Source organism: Hypanus sabinus, unplaced genomic scaffold, assembly GCF_030144855.1.
Source record: "Hypanus sabinus isolate sHypSab1 unplaced genomic scaffold, sHypSab1.hap1 scaffold_757, whole genome shotgun sequence".
Classification (NCBI taxonomy): domain Eukaryota; kingdom Metazoa; phylum Chordata; class Chondrichthyes; order Myliobatiformes; family Dasyatidae; genus Hypanus; species Hypanus sabinus.
This window is the reverse complement of record NW_026781608.1, coordinates 192,715-209,633: the sequence shown is the minus strand read 5'-3', so window position 1 is coordinate 209,633 and position 16,919 is coordinate 192,715. Positions and strand designations below refer to the sequence as shown.

The window sequence follows — 16,919 nt, the reverse complement described above, 5'->3', positions numbered from 1 at the left end:
AAAATTAAATGAATAAAATACAGCCTTTTTTAATAGTAAATTATTATTTTAAAGCACTGAAAATTCTGTTATCCTTCAAGATATTATCATCATCACTCTCCTCCTGACTGTCTTTATTTCAAAAACGGTAGGAGATGCAGGTCTACTTGTCCTGCTCCTTCTTATTCAACTGTCCCCTGTGCCAAAACTCAACAACGACCAGCACAAAGACAGAACAGTGACAGCGCGCCAGTATGCGGAGCGCGTTATTTGATCTGGAGCGCATTTTTTATTTTGAGAACGTACGTGCACCTGCGCACTACTCATGTCCATCACTTAACAGAAATGACATGTAACATGTAAGGATTATTGAAAAAAATATTTTCAAATGCATTTTTTACATAACACAATGAAGAAACTTATTTTTAATTTCATTGGGAACAGTGTTGTTGGTCTCCCTTTTCAGCCAGCGCATCAAAGTCTGGATTTAGTTTTGTTGTGGCGATTCTCAGGATGGATCTGAGGTGTTGGTCAGTTAACTTGGATCTGTGGCTGGCTTTGTTGATGTTCATGACGCTGAACGCCTGTTCACACAAATAGGTCGAGCCGAACAAAGAGTAAAGCGCAAATGTGGAGTAATACGCTGCACCTCAACAAAGGTCAATGTGTAGCGGTGTGCTACATGCAGCGCTAAAATTACGACACGGAGTCGGTAACTGCAGTCGAAGAAAAAAAACTTCATTCGAAATCCCCAACCTCACTTTTAAGCCTCCCTCAACCTGCTCCCCGTGGCGCAGAGGCTCCAAAGCTCTGTGCTCGCAAATCTCCGCAGGCTATCTCCCTTAGCCGGAACGCTGGCTAATTGTGAGCCGGTTCGGATGTGCCAGGAAATGGGTCACCACAAATGTATATAGAGTGCGTCATCTATTGGGAAAACGCCAGAATTGTGGGGAAAAAAACGTTAACAAGGTTATTAATATAATTTCATCAAGTTCTGCAGGCCGGATTAAAAAGCTTAACGGTCCGCAGTTTGCCCATGCCTGTTCTACACCCACTGATGGATTTTTAAAATCTTTTTACAGGTTACAAATGACAAGAAATTTGTCTACTGAAATCTGGAATACAGTTTTGCTGTCTCAGTCCAGATATTTAAGAAATGGATCAAGGGATTCACTCGATCATCCTTCCTGCTCAGACTGTGGGGAGGGATTCACTCGATCATCTGAACGACTGGCATGTCCATCATTCTAATCAGGGGGGAAACCATTCACCTGCTCAGACAGTGGGAATGGATTCAGTCGGTCATTTCAACTGAATGTATATCAGCAAGTTTACACTGGCAAGGCCATTCACCTGTGCTGTGTGTGGACACTCCGGTCAGTTCACACTGGGCAGAGGCTGGTCCTCTGCTGAATTTGTGGTGTAAGGATTCACTCGGTCATCTGTCCTAATGGCTCACAAGCGAGGTCTCCCCGGGGAGCGGCCGTTTACCTGTTCGGACTGTGGGAAGGGATTCACTCAGTCATCTGAACTGAAGGTACATCAGAGAGTTCACACTGGGGAGAGGCCATTCACCTGCTCATACTGTGGGAAGGGATTCACCACATCATCTCACCTACTGATTCACCAGTCAGTTCACACTGCAGTGAGAGATTTCACCTGCTCAGTCTGTGGGAAGACATTCACTCGGTCATCTAACCTACAGAGACACCAGCAAGTTCACACTGGGGAGAAGCTGTTCACCTGCTCAGACTGTGGGAAAGGATTCACTCGATCATTCAACCTACAGAGTCACCAGCGAGTTCACACTGGGGAGTGGCTGTTCACTTGCTCAGACTGTGGGAAGGGATTCAGTCAGGCATCTCACCTACAGAGACACCAGTCAGTTCACACTGGGGAGAAGCCATTCACCTGCTCATTCTGTGGGAAGACATTTACTCAGTCATCCAACCTACAGACACACCAGCGAGTTCACACTGGGGAGAAGCCGTTCATTTGCTCAGACTGTGGAAAGGGATTCACACAGTTAGGTAGCCTACAAGCACACCAGTTAGTTCACACTGGGGAGCGGCCATTCACCTGCTCAGACTGTGGGAAGAGATTCACCACATCATCTCACCTGGTGACTCACCAGTCAGTTCACACTGCAGTGAGGGATTTCATCTGTTCAGTCTGTGGGAAGAGATTCACTCAGTCATCTAACCTACAGAGACACCAGCAAGTTCACACTGGGGAGAAGCTGTTCACCTGCCCAGACTGTGGGAAAGGATTCACTCGATCATTCAACCTACAGAGTCACCAGCGAGTTCACACTGGGGAGAGGCTGTTCACCTGCTCAGACTGTGGGAAGGGATTCACTCAGGCATCTCACCTACGGAGACACCAGTCAGTTCACACTGGGGAGAAGCTATTCACCTGCTCAGTCTGTGGAAAGTCATTCACTCAGTCATCCAACCTACAGACACACCAGCGAGTTCACACTGGGAAGAGGCCATTCACCTGCTCAGACTGTGGGAAGAGATTCACCACATCATCTCACCTAGTGACACACCAGTCAGTTCACACTGCAGAGAGGGATTTCACCCTCTCAGATAGTGAGAAGGGATTCACTCAGTCATCTGATCTGCTGGCACACCGGTGAGATCCACTGGGGAAAGGCCGTCGACCTGTGAATGTGGGAAGGCTTTCACACGATCATCTCATCTATTAGAACACCAGTGAGTTCACACCACGTCTGCTCAGACTTTGGGGAGAGATTCTCTCAACCGTCTCCACCAAAGCTGCATCATTATGTTCCACTGGGGAGGGGCCATTCACCTGTTGTGAATATGGGAAGGGATTCATTCAATAATCTAACCTTGTAACACACGACCGGGTTCACATTGGGGAGGGAGAAAGTTTCAATAAGCTGCAGGCTGAATGCATCCCCATTGCTGAATGCAATTTCGAGAGTGACAGGCGGAGTCTAGTACAAGAGGGCATGACTTGTGGTTTGCAGGACACCCATTCAGAACAGAGAATCAGAGAATTTTTTTTTGTCAGAGGGTGATGGATCTGTGGAATTTGTTGCCACGGGCAGCAGTGGAGGCCAAGTCATTGGGTGTGTTTAATGCAGAGATTGATAGGTATCTGAGTAGTTAGGGCATCCAAGGTGATAGTGAGAAGGTGGGGGAATGGGACTGAAGGGCAGATTGGATCCACTCATGATGAAATTGTGTAGCAGACTCGATGGGCTGAATGGCCGACTCTGCTCCTTTGTCTTATGGTCTAATGTGATTATTTTTTCTCATGTGCGTTATTCCTCTTCCTCCTTCTGTCCAAGGAAGTGTTAATCTAGGTGGGTTTGAGTGTAAGTAGTCTTTTCTAAACTTGTCATTTCTGTTCTTACTTATCTTTGTAAATTTTACTGAGTGAAATGGGACTAAGATATTTTCATTAAAAAAAAGTCAATGTCGGTATTGATGGAAGTGTTTATTGCCTTTGTTGTATTTGTTGAGCATAGAGCTCTGTTCCACAGTTTTTTAAAGCCTTGAAATAAATTTTGTCAAAGGTTTTCCCAATATTGCACTACTTTCTGTTGTTTTTGCTTGTTGATTTTCCAGATACGTGGTTATCACGAGTCCCAAAGAAGGGTCATGGCCGGAAATGTTGATTCCCATCCATTAATGCTGCCTGACCTGCTGAACTTCTCCAGCACTTTGTGTGAATTTCTCTTGATTTCTTGCATCTGCAGGTTATCCTGTTTCCCAGATATTTATATGTTTAGTGAAATAACAAGCCAATAGTGGGGTTGTGTGGCTCTGTTGGTAAAATATTAAATAAAATCATTAGATAAGAGGAGGCCATAGGGTTGGGCAGTGTAAAATCTGTGGGTAGAAATAAGGATCAGCAAATGTACAAAAAAATCCTTGAATGGAATTGTATAGTGACACCAAAACAGCATGTGGTCCACAATTTACAATGAGAGATAGAAAATGAGTGCCAAAAGGGCAATGTTACAATGTTCATGGGGGATTGTCATGCAGGTGATTAGGAAAATCAGGATGGTGTTGGTCTCAAGAGGAGGAATTCCTGGATTGCCTACAAGATGCTTTTTAGAGCAGCTCGTGATTGAGCCCACTTGGGGATCAGCTATTCTGGATTGAGTAATGTAAAGAACCAGAAATAATAAGGTCACTTGAGTTCAAGGAACCCTTTGGGACAAGTGATCTTAATATGATCAAATTCACCCCGACATTAGAGAAGGAGAAACTAATGTCAGATATGAATAAAAAGATAATTAGAGAGGCCTGAGAGAAAATTTGGTCAAAATTGATTTGGAAAGAACACGGGCAGGGATGAAAACAGAGCAGCAATGGCTGGAATTTCTGGAAGTGACGGGATATTCACATCACAAAGAGGAAGTAGTATTCTAAAGGTAAGGTGACAAAACCGTAGCTGCTAAGAGAAACCAAAGACAACATAAAGACGAAAGAGGGCACAGAACAAAAATCACCAGGCAGTTAGAGAATTGGGAAGTTTTAAAAATGAACAGAATGCATCTAAAATCATTAAGAAGGAAAAGATGGAATACTTAGGTGAGCTTGCCAGTAATATTAAAGAGGATACCATTTTTAATTTCAGGTACATATAATGTAAAAGAGAAACTGAAATGGATATCAAGCCACTGGAGAATGATGCTGGAGAGGGAATAATGGGGTGGGGGTGAAAGGTGATGGCTGATGAACTGAATAAGTATCGTACTCTTTGGAAGACACTGGCAGTAATATGGAAGTCCCAGATGTCAGTGGTCAGAATGTGTAAAGTTATGTTACTCGGGAGTAAGTAGAAGGAAAGGCAATGGGCTGTGATTTTTTTTTACTGGAAGGAGAAATCGATATTCATGCCTTCAGGTTGGAGCTATGCAGTTGGAATATGATGTGTTTCTCTTCAACCCTGAGGGTGTCAAGTGGATCAACTCCAGCCATTGCTATTCTGCCATCATCGCTGCCAGTGTACCCTTCCAATCAACTTTGGTAAGCTCTTCTCCAGTGCCTCTGTAGTTCCCCTCACTCCACTAATAATGATGCATCTTGTTTTACCTTTCCCCTCTCAAAGTGAAGGGTGAATTCAGTCATGTTATTATCATTGTATTCACCTGCTCCCTTTACCAAAAGCTCCCCAATCAAATTTGGTTCATTCCAAAATTAACTTTTCCCCAGTGGGCACAATTGCAAAGGTAGGTCACATCCGGAATTTTCAATTTAGCGGGCGATTTCCTCTGACGTATTGGGAAATCGTGTGCGAGGCTAGTTACAGCAATGGCTTCCCATTGTTGTATTTGCCTTCTGCCGGGTGAGATATTTTTTAAGAGATCACCAGCTCTTAAACCAGCACGGATGGAGAGCATGCAAGGGTGCCGGCTGGATTCGAACTCAGGACCTCCCGCCACTGATGCCACTACGCCACCAGCCAGCTGCACAATCCCAAGCTGTTCTGAAAGGCATCTCATTGGTATTTTCCAAATTCCCTCTCTTGAGATCAAGCACCAATCCAATTTTCACAATCTACCTTCACCCATCCCACTCATGGACTATTTGTCTCACTCCCATCGGGGGTAGATACGCAGCGACCTCACCAGGACTACCAGCCTCCGGGACAGCTACTTTTCCCAAGCAGTAAAGCTGATAAATATCACTACCCACTAACCCACACTTCCGCAACACCAAACACCTCTGCTTTATCATTTCCTATCTGTCATCTTATATGCAGGCATCCTATGCCGAGCGTCCCTTTATGAACATACAATCAATCCGTGCACAGTATATAAGCCGTGGATATATGTTGTTACTGTTGTGTTTCTGTGTTGCATTTGAACGGGAGGAATAATTATTTCGACCTCATTTACATGTGTCTGCTGGAAATAGAATTAAACAACCCTGAATCTTGAAGAAGCATTTCAGCAGGCTGAAGCTTCACATTTCTGTCTCTCAGTGTCATTACGACAGAGCGCCACCTGGTGACAATGGAGTCCACTGTTACGAATGTGCCACAACTCTGAGGGGCCGAAGGGTACAAAGTAGCCCCCTCATTTTTGAGAATCGCAAGATCGCTATTAATTCGGGTCTGGGACCCAGGAAATGAGAGAGAGATGTCCAGAATACACACGGTTTGGAATGTGTCCTGGCCTCAGCAAGACAAAGCCACGGATGACGGCCATTGTCTCTTGGAGACGGAATTGTGTATTGAGTACTGTACTATTCATTGAAGCCCTCAGGGAATGACCAGAGTGGTCTGGTTGAGGGATTGCATCATCCCAACCCGATCGACATCTGAGACCCCGTAAGTAAGGATAAAAGAGGGTCTGGGGAACAACCCCTTCAGACGCACCAGGAGAAACGCTAGAAATCCCGTGACAGCGTTTAATAGCGACAGCCGGTGGGGGGTTCGTGTGCGTCCTTTCCCTTGCCTGGGATTGGGACCTTACCACGGAAGAACGGCTTAGCTAAACGACTGGCTACACCAAGGGAACTCTCGAAGGATCGAATTTATGAAAAGGAAAAGCTGGCAAGTTTCTAAAAATCTCTCTCTTGACTCCAACCAAAGGCTGCAGCCTGAATGAACTGAGTGACTTTTATATTTCTATCGGACAATACATTATCCCCGAGACAACGATAGAGCTTATTTCTTATTGATTATTATTATACCCGCACTTTTAGATTCAGTATTGACGACGTATATTATCTGTATGTTTGTATTGATGTTATTTTTGTGTTTTTTTTTCTAATAAATACTGTTAAAAATAGTACCATCAGACTTCAACGGAGCTCTCTATCTTTGCTGGTAAGCGACCCAGTTACGGGGTTCGTAACACCACAAATCAGGGGGTCCTGTTATTGTGGTAAATCACCACGATAAGAAGGGTTGTAGGGGCTGGACGCCAACTGCAAGTAGATGAAGTGCCAGAGATGCCCCTAACCACTCTCCTCACCACTGGTCAGGGTCCCAAACAGTCCTTCCATTTGAGGCAACTTTTCAACATCGTGCTTGTTTGGGTCAGCTACTGTTTCCAGTTTTGCGGGTGTGCCCTCCTCGACATTAGAGAGACCAGATGTCGTCTCTGCTTTCTGCACTTTGTCCCAATGAGATTCTGCAGATGTTGGAGATGCAGTGTCACAGACACAAAATGTTGGAGGAAGTCAGGAGGTCCGGTAGCTTCGATAGAGGGGATAAAGCAAAACAGAGATTCCCCATTTCTACACTCATAGTTTGGAACACCTGCATAAGGTCACCTCAATCTCCTGCACTTCAAGGTGTGAAATCCCAACCTGTCCGGCCTCTCTCCAGAACTCAGTGCCTCAAGTATCAGCAGCATTCTCGTAAATCTTTTCTGCACTCATTCTAGCTTAGCGTCCTCTTTCCTAATATTGAATACAATAATCCAGGCGTGGATACCCTAACAATATCCGATCCCTAATGCAACCTCACTGGCCTCTTCTTCAGACCATGAGCCATGAGATATCAGACAGGGCCTGCTCAGCCAATCGAGTCTGCTCCGCCATTCCTTCGTGTCCAATTGATTATCTCTCAACCCCATTCTCCTGCCTTCTCCCCATAATCTTTCAAAATCCATTTAAAATACACTCAATGACTTGGCCTCTACTCCGTCCGTGGCAATAAATTCTAAAGATTTACCACTCCTGGATTAAAGAAAATCCTCCTCATCTCTGCTGTCAGTGGATGCCCGATGCATTGAGGTTGTGACCTGTGGTCCCAGACTCACACAGTACAGGGTGCATCTTCTTCAGTGCCACGCTGTCGAGGCCTTTCAATATTTAATAGGTTTTAATGAGATCCCCTCTCTGTCTTCTAGACCAGCGAGTACAGGGTCAAAGCTATCTATCGCTCCTCATTCGTTACTGGAATCATTCCCGTGAACGTTCTCTGGACCCGCTCCAATACGAGCACATCTGTTTTCGCAGGTTGTAAACTGTTCACAATACACGAAGTGCAATCTGTCCAATGCGTTTTAAAGCCGCAGTGTCACATCCTTGTTCTTATATGCTAACATTACAGTTGTCATCCTTCATCGATTCAATCTGCAAGCAAACCTTTAAGGACTCCTGCTCAAGGATTCCCAAGTACTTATGCACTTCTGATTTTTGAATTTTCTCCCATTTATTTATTTATTCCTTCCACAATTGTACATGCCCGTACATTTGCATACACTGTACATTTCCGTACATTTCATCCACGAATTCGTTGTCCGTTCTCCAAACCTATCGAAGACCTTTTACAGACTGCAGCTTTGCTCTAAACTATCTGTCTGTTATTAGTATCAACTGCAACGTTCTGTGGATGCTGGGAATCCAAGCAACACATACACAAAATGCTGGAGGAACCTAGGAGGCCAGGCAGCACATATGGGAAATAGCAAACAGTCGACGTTTCGGGCCGAGACCCTTCATCAGGACTGGGAACAAAAAAGATGAGACGTCAGAGGAAAAAGTGTGGGGGTGAAAAGGGTAGAAGAAGTGGTAGGTGATAGGTGAAACTACGAGAGGGGGAGTAGTGAAGGCAAAAAATAAATTCTTAGGATTTTATTTCCTTAACGACCCTCGAAAAATCATTGCTAATGCCTCCACATCTCTTCAGCCACCTCTTTCCGATCTCTGGGGTGTATACTATACTGTATAGGTGACCTGTTTACCTTCAGACCATCTCTGTTTCCAAGAACCTTCTCCCGAGTAGCGTAACTTCACACATTCTGACCACTAACATCTGGAACTTCTGTATTCCTGTCGGTGTCTTCGAGAGATTAGAGTGATGTACAATACTTATCCAGTTCATCTGCCATCACCGTGCACCCCGAGTCCATTAATACCTCTCCATCATCATTTTTCAGCGGTTCGATATCCATTTCCGCCTTTCTTTTACACTAGAATTACCTGAAGAAACATTTGGTATCCTCTAATATTACCAGCTAGCTCACTCAAGTGTTCCATCTTTTCCTTCATAATTAATTTAGTTGCATTCTGTTGGCTTTTAAAATCTTCCCAATCCTCCAACATACTAGTGATTTTTTGTCTATGGCCTCTCTTTGGTTTTTATGTTTTCTTTGCTTTCTCGTATAAGCCACGGTTTTGTCACCTTAGCTTTAGAATACTAGAAATTTGAGGGGCGAAGAACATCTCAAACAGAACTGTAGTCAGCTCGACTTCTTCGGTCTGCAGGGAATTCAAGGGAAACCTCTTCACCCACAGACTGGTGACTGTTTGGACCTCATTCACAGGGACAGTGAGAGGTGAACAACAGGGGAGGATTTGAAAGACCTGCTGTGGAACTGACAAGTTCAAGCCGGCCTGAGTTGACTCTCTGCTGTACACTAGGTGTGTTATAAATTCACTAAGTACCGGAGACAGTGTTTAATATAGAGTTGATTTATTTGTCACAGGTCTTGTCCCATTAAAGGTGACTATGCAGCAGAATAAACTCCTCCCATGCCCAGCGACCCGGGTGCAGAACTGGGTGTGGTGAGCAGCAGCAATACTTGCAGAGTTCAGCACCAAGTCACTCTCAAAATTGCATTCAGCAATGGTGATGGACAAATATCCAGCATGCAGCTCATTGAAACTTTCTCCCCATTGTGAACCGGCAGTATGTGGGAAGTGTAACGTGCTGGAAGGTTTCACTACTAAAGTAACGGCCTCTCTGCAATGTTTCGCTGCTGAGGTAATGGTTTCCCTGTAGAAGCAATGTTAAGGGTACGACTAGAGGAAATAGGGTTCTCGAGTGTGGGGCTATGCAATGACAGAAATATTCTTTCTTGTGAGTCTGGAAGAGAGATTTTCACGGTTTTTTGCTGGGGAGAGATGAGAAGACGTGAACGGAGAGAGTGGGCACTTTCTTTATTTTTCATTTTCTTTACTAACCCTATAGTCAAAGTAACTATTATAGAGCTGAATCGTTTAATTGCATATTGTGTATCGTTTGTAACTTCAGGATACTGATCTGTAACATGGGACACATCACACAGCATTCACCCAAATGAGATTTCTTAAGTTTGGCCGGGCTGGGGGTGGGGAGGGCTATCACCCCTTATATTAAATTGCCAGCTGAAGCGAAAGTTGAGTAAGGTTAGATGAATGAGTGAATAGCTTCCCTTATTCACAGCAGATGAACAACCTCTCCACAGTGTGAACTCAATGATGCACTTTTGGTTGATTTGGCTGTGGAACTCTCCTTCTAAAGTCTGCACAGGTGATCAGTCTCTACCCTATGTGAACTGGTGTCTCTGTAGTTGAGATGACCGAGTGAATCCCTTCCCACACATTGAAGCCTGAATTATTCTTCTCCGTCGAGGTAGCCGCGTACCCGACGCTGCACCCTCGGCTTTATCGTATCCCGTAGCCTAATGCGCACATTCCTAAAAATGCAACTACGCAGACAAAAACTGTGATTGGTCCACTTGGTAGCAGCCAGTTTCCTTTTCTTTTTCAATCGTTTTATTAAGTTTCAAATTTAATAAGCATAGCAATAATCTAATAATACAAAGAGATCGGAATTACATTAATAATGGTTATCATGTAAAAGCACAGATTCCAAATGACAAATATAGTTTAGCCTCCCAATCTCATAGCAACTAACCATGAAAGAGATATTATATAAGGAAAAAAAACGTAAACTAGAAAGAACACTAAACTAAAAAAAAGACAAAATTGGGCTGTCATATTACAACGGCTGAAATTATTTGGCGTTAACTCCGCTCGTCTATACAAGTACAAAAACTTATTACACAAGATTCAGAAAGGGTCAACTTGCATCATATGAAATTATTGAATAAATGGCCTCAAAGTCTCTTCAGATTCAACCGAAGGATCCACAGTACCGCTCCTAATTTTTTCCAAGTTTAGACATACTCTGGTTTGGGAAAACCATTCAAATGTAGTAGGGAGATTGGAATCTTTCCATTTAAGTAAAGTAGATCTGATGGCCATTAATGTAACAAACACAATTAGATGACAAGCAGACGAGGATAAATGACTGGAGTCTACCACCGGACCGGTCCTCCAAAAATTGTGGTAATAGGATGTGGCTGTAAATCAATACGCAGAACTACTGAGATAATATCTCAAAATATCCTTCCAATTTTTTTTAAGAAGAGGACAAGACCAGAACATATGTGTCAAGGAAGCTACCCCGGAATTACATCTATCACAGACAGGATTTATATGTCAGTAAAAATGAGCAAACTTATCCTTGGACATATGAGCCCGATGAACCACCTTAAATTGCATGAAGGCATGTCTGACACACACTGAAGAGGTATTTTCTAGTTCAAGAATTTTCTCCCATTTTTGTATAGGTAAAGGTATCCCAAGTTCTCTTTCCCACTCATTCTTAATTTTATCAGAAGTACCTAAGCGTATTTTCACAATTAAATCAAATAAATGATATTAAACTCTTCTGATATGGATTTAAACTTATTTTTTTCCATAACTTCAATTTGATGTGATATCGCAACGGAAGGTTCAAAGGTTTCTAATCTGCAAATATCTGAAAAAGTGTGATCCAGGCAGATTATATTTATTAGAAAACTGTTCAAAAGCCACAAAAGATCATCCATAAATAAATCATGAAAACAAAGAAAAGCTTGATCAATTCTAAATGGTTGAAAGAAAAAAATGGATGTCATAGAACTTGACAGTATATATTTATTTGGTCCAAAAAATTACCAACATTGAAACCATATTCCTATTGTATGCTTAATTATTGGAATTACCATCTGCTTATTAAATTTGGTAAGTGCAAAGGGAAGCACAGCCCCTAAAATAGAAGCCAATGAAAACTCCTGTCGAGACTCCCGCTCAATGTTCATCCAACTCTTGTGTCCAAAACATTAAATATCGAATATTAATTGCCCAATAATAAAATCTAGGAAACGGCAAAACCAAGCCACATACCTTTTTTGATTTCTTTAAATATTTCTAATATAACCTGGGATCTCTATTCTGCCATATATATGCAGAAATTTTAGAATCAATAATATATAAAAAAGTTAGAGATAAAAATTGATACCACCTGAAATAGGTACTGATATTTAGGTAAAATAATCATCTTAATAGCATGAATGGAACCAATCAAGGATAAGGAAAATGTGGACCATTTAGTAAACAATTGTTTAGCATGATCAATTAAGAGTAAACATTAACTTTAAATAGATCATTGTGCTTCTTAGTAATTTTAACACCCAAATAAATAAAATAATCAGCAAGCAATCTAAATGGTGACTTGTCTATAAATTGAGATTTGCATTTTTAATGGAGACAGCATACTTTTATTAAGATTCAGTTTAAAAGCAGAACTACTACTAAACTGAGCAAGTTGTGTTATTACTGCAGGAATGGATGTCTCTGGATTAGAAATATATAGCGAAAGGTTATCTGCATACAGTGATACTTTACGCATCCCATTCCCATGAGTAACACCAAATACATTGGATGAATCACGAATAGCAATTGCCAAGGTCTCCAGGCTAATATCAGATAGTAAGGATTTCAAAGGACAGCCTTGTCTAGTACCTTGGAAAAGCCTAAAGAAAGGGGGTCTCTGATCATTAGTGAAACAGAAGCCAAAGGTATATGTTATATCAATTGGATCCAAGATATAAATTTTGGACTAAAATTAAATCTCTCAAGAATTTTAAAATATTCCCATTCAAATTTATCAAACGCCTTCTCGGCATCGAGGGAGATAACACATTCTGGAGTCTTAGATAAAGTAGTGTATACAATGTTCATTAACCTCCAAACATTAAAATGTGTATAATGATTTTTAATAAATCCTGTCTGATGCTCGGCGACAATTTGTGGCAATATCTTCACCAATCTAATTGCTAATATTTGAGAAAGGATTTTAGATTCAACATTCAAAAAGATATAGGTCTGTCTGATGCACATTCAGTGAAATTTTTGTCATTTTTAGGAAATAAATAAAAAATAAAAAACAAACCACCCATTGTCAAAACATTACGAGAGGAATGTCAAGCAGATGTTAGAGAAAAACAGCCAATTGCAGACCAGAAAAGGTCTTAAAAAATGACACAAAATACAATCTTAATAATATTTCAAGAAAAAGGAAATAATCAGCAAATCAGAGTCTTAATGATTTTCAAAAGCAAACAATTAAAAATAAAAAAGTAAAACAATGAAGGAAAAATAAAGTAACTTTAACATGGAAACATAATAAGTATCCGAATGTCAAAACACAGTACGAATGTAATCAACCCAAGGGCAAATTTCTTAAGTGTCCAAATCTAGAAGCTGGTTGTTAACTAATAAACCAGATACACACATACAAAAAGGAATGGTAAATTTCAGAGACATCCAAGCTCAAATGTTGATCTTCAAAACATTAGACATCTACGTTCAAGCTCAGATCTTCGAGAAATTGTTTTGCTTCATTCACGGATTTAAAGCATTTGAATGATTTATCAGGCAGAGCAACCCTTAGGTGAAAGGGATATAACAAAGCTGAACAAAGATTCCTCTGATATAATTCTGACATCACCATTTTAAAATGCAATATTTCTTGCATACCTCAGGACAAAAATCTTCAACAAAATGAAACTTAAGATTCTCATGCTCAGTAACTCCTTTCTGACGAGCAATCCAAATGAAGAGCTCCTTATTATTCACATTGTGACATCGAAGAATTACATGACGTGGTTTTAACCCGTTCGACAGTTTTGGTTTCAGCACCCGATGTGCACGGTCGAGTGCAGGAAGGGAAGGAAATACCTCCGAGCCAAAGACCTCCATTAAGAATTTTTAAGATAGTACACAGGGCCCATATGTTCAAAGATAAATTGGCGCATATTTTTCCTAATATAAACCCTATTTGTGACAGGTGTAATGCAGAAGTGGCTACTCTAACTCATATGTTTTGTTCATGAGTTAAGTTTAAATAATTTTTGGAGGGATGTGTTTGGAATATTATCTAAAGTTATAGATGCAGATGTTCAACCTAATCCACACAGCAATTTTTGGGATTATTCCAAGGAAGCATTTTATCCATTTGATTTTGACATGATATACTTTCTGTTTTTACTACTGCTGTTTATATATTTTTTTATATTATCTACTTGTTAAACTCCTCTTCCAATTTGTATATTCTTTATTTGGAAACCAATAAAAAAGATTGAAAAATGAGATGAAGAATTGAGAAAAAAACTGAGTAAGATCCCGGCTCTCAACGTCCTCACTGAGTCTATTATTCGCAAATTCAGTCTGTGGCTTTGACTCTCCAAATCAGTAAACCTGACTTTATTCTGCTCCAATGTATGAGTGGTCAAAGTTCACTTCTTTTCCAAAGAATTCAATTTATGATCCCGGTTTAATAAGCTCTGAAAATTGCCGCTGCTGTTTTTCATTCTTCTTTTCAAGTGTTGCCAACCTACCTTCGCTCTCCTTTAACCATACTTCCAAGGTAGTAAATCTTTCATCAAGTTTTTCATCCAAAAGATTCGAGATAGCCTGTAAAGTAAGTTGAAACTTTTTAGGCTGTTCAAAGACATCTTCTTTCTTCCCATTTCCATCACCGGTTTCCTTGCCTTCGGCTAATGCCTTTCTTCCTCTGTTAGCCATTTCAGTCAAATCAAATTCAAATTCAAACAGATAAAAGTGTTATAAACACTTTGATAAAGATGTCAAAGGGGTGGTAAGGAAATTTAAAATGAACAGTGCAAAGCCAGAATGCAACCTACTCCATGTAGCGCCTCCATGAGAGTCCTTCGCCTAATGTAGCCTAACGCGCACCTTCTCAAAAATGCAGCTCCACGTCGCGGTAACACAGATGGCAAGAACTGTGATTGGTCCACTTGGCAGCTGCCAGTTTCCTCCTGCGCATTTCCTCTTGCTTCGAAGTTGGACAGTGGACCACATCAAGGAGAGGTTAGGTGAGGTAGTCAGAAAATATGTACATGTGCACGACTCTTCATTGGCAGACAATAAAGACTTGAAAATGGCATCAAAATCGTGCAAAGAAATTTCCAACATTGCTTTGGACATCATGGACTGCAAAAGGTAATGGAAAAACTTCTCATTTTTCTGCGTTGCAGTAATTTCAAAAAAAGTAACACTTCTGCAACATTGATTAGCTCCAACTCCAACAAGACGTAGTCAGCAGTCGCCATTGTTCGCAACTCAACACAAGTCAATTCAACACAGTAGCACAGAACCCCAACACCAACTAGCATTTTGGCAGTGATGCAGACACACAAAATCACAAGTAGAAATGCTCACAACGGCATAGCGTCTATGCAGAGGTATAATTCAGGCTTCAGCAGGTGAACAGCTTCTCCCCAGTATGAACTGACCGGTGTGCTTGTAGGCTGGATGACTGAGTGAATCCCTTCCCACAGTCTGAACAGGTGAACGGCCTCTCCCCAGTGTGAACTCGCTGGTGTGCTTGTAGGTTACCTAACTGAGTGAATCCCTTCCCACACTCTGAGCAGGTGAATGGCCTCTCTCTGGTGTGAACTCGCTGATGTACTTTCAGAGTGGATGATTGAATGAATCCCTTCCCACACTCTGAGCAGGTGAATGGCCTCTCTCCAGTGTGAACTCGCTGGTGTCTCAGTAGGTGAGATGCCTGAGTGAATCCCTTTGAACATTCCGAGCAGATGAACGGCCTCTCGCCAGTGTGAACTTGCCGGTGTGTCTGTAGTTGACATGATCGACTGAATCCCTTCCCACATTCTGAGCAGGTGAATGGCCTCTCCCCGGTGTGAACTCGCTGGTGTCTCTGTAGTTGAGATGACCGAGTGAATCCCTTCCCACACTCTGAGCAGGTGAATGGCCTCTCTCTGGTGTGAACTCGCTGATGTACTTTCAGAGTGGATGATTGAATGAATCCCTTCCCACATTCTGAGCAGATGAACGGCCGCTCCCCAGTGTGAACTCGCTGATGTACCTTCAGAGTGCATGATTGAATGAATCCCTTCCCACAGTCTGAGCAGATGAACGGCCGCTCCCCAGTGTGAACTCTCCGATGTACCTTCAGTTCAGATGAGCAAATGAATCCCTTCCCACAGTCTGAGCAGGTGAACGGCCTCTCTCCAGTGTGAACTCTCTGATGTAGCTTCAGTTTAGCTAAGCAAGTGAATCCCTTCCCACAGTCCGAACAGGTGAACGGCCGCTCGCCGGTGTGAAGCCGCTGGTGAACCAGTAGGCTGTACGACTGTGTGAATCCCTTCCCACAGTCTGAGCAGGTGAACGGTCTCTCCCCAGTGTGAACTCGCTGATGTGCCAGCAGCTGTGATGACAAAATGAATCCCTCCCCACAGTATGAACAGGTAAACGGCCTCTTCCCAGTGTGAACTGACATGTGTGATCGTAGGTGGGCAGACTGAGTGAATCCCTTCCCACAGTCTGAGCAGGTGAACGGCTTCTCTCCAGTGTGAACTCGCTGATGTATTTTGAGCTTAAATGACTGAGTGAATCCTTTCCCACAGTCTGAGCAGGTGAATGGCCTCTCACCAGAGTGAACTCGCTGATGTACCTTCAGTTCAGATGACTGAGTGAATCCCTTCCCACAGTCTGAGCAGGTGAACGGCCTCTCCCCAGTGTGAATTCGCTGATGTACCTTCAGATGGCATGACTGAGTGAACCCCTTCCCACAGTCCAAGCAGGTGAACGGCCACTCTCCAGTGTGAACTTGCTGGTGAGCCATTAGGCTGGATGACTGAGTGAATCTCTTCCCACAGACTGAGCAGGTAAATGGCCTCTCCCCAGTGTGAACTCTCTGATGTAGCTTCAGATGGCATGACCAAGTGAACCCCTTCCCACAGTCCAAGCAGGTGAACGGCCTCTCTCCAGTGTGAACTCGCTGGTGAGCCATTAGGTCAGATGACCGAGTGAATCCTTCCCCACAAATTCAGCAGATGACCAGCCTCTGCCCAG

The 16,919-nt window shown here is 42.5% G+C and overlaps 2 protein-coding genes across 7 annotated transcripts in view; one reads left to right on the top strand and one right to left on the bottom strand.

Annotated features, from left to right (window-relative positions):
- LOC132390070 (zinc finger protein 235-like) overlaps positions 1–16,919 on the top strand; it is a 48,802-nt gene that overhangs the window by 14,452 nt on the left and 17,431 nt on the right. For 2 of the 6 annotated variants that reach the window (XM_059962659.1, XM_059962658.1), the window contains one exon: positions 1,062–3,441. The exons of 2 other annotated variants lie outside the window; for them this stretch is intronic. In XM_059962659.1, the coding sequence (XP_059818642.1) occupies positions 1,430–2,620 (1,191 nt within the window). In that variant the 5' untranslated portion in view covers positions 1,062–1,429 and the 3' untranslated portion in view covers positions 2,621–3,441. Of the gene's footprint in view, positions 1–1,061; positions 3,442–3,581; positions 3,713–4,602; positions 5,947–16,919 lie in introns of those variants that run through there. 2 more of the 6 variants (XR_009510767.1, XR_009510768.1) reach the window with 2 other exon arrangements.
- Positions 14,944–16,919, bottom strand: part of LOC132390069 (zinc finger protein 850-like) — a 104,580-nt gene continuing 102,604 nt past the window's right edge. The window contains exon 7 of the mRNA XM_059962657.1: positions 14,944–16,890. Coding sequence (XP_059818640.1) covers positions 15,298–16,890 — 1,593 coding nt within the window. The 3' untranslated portion in view covers positions 14,944–15,297. The remainder of the gene's footprint in view (positions 16,891–16,919) is intronic.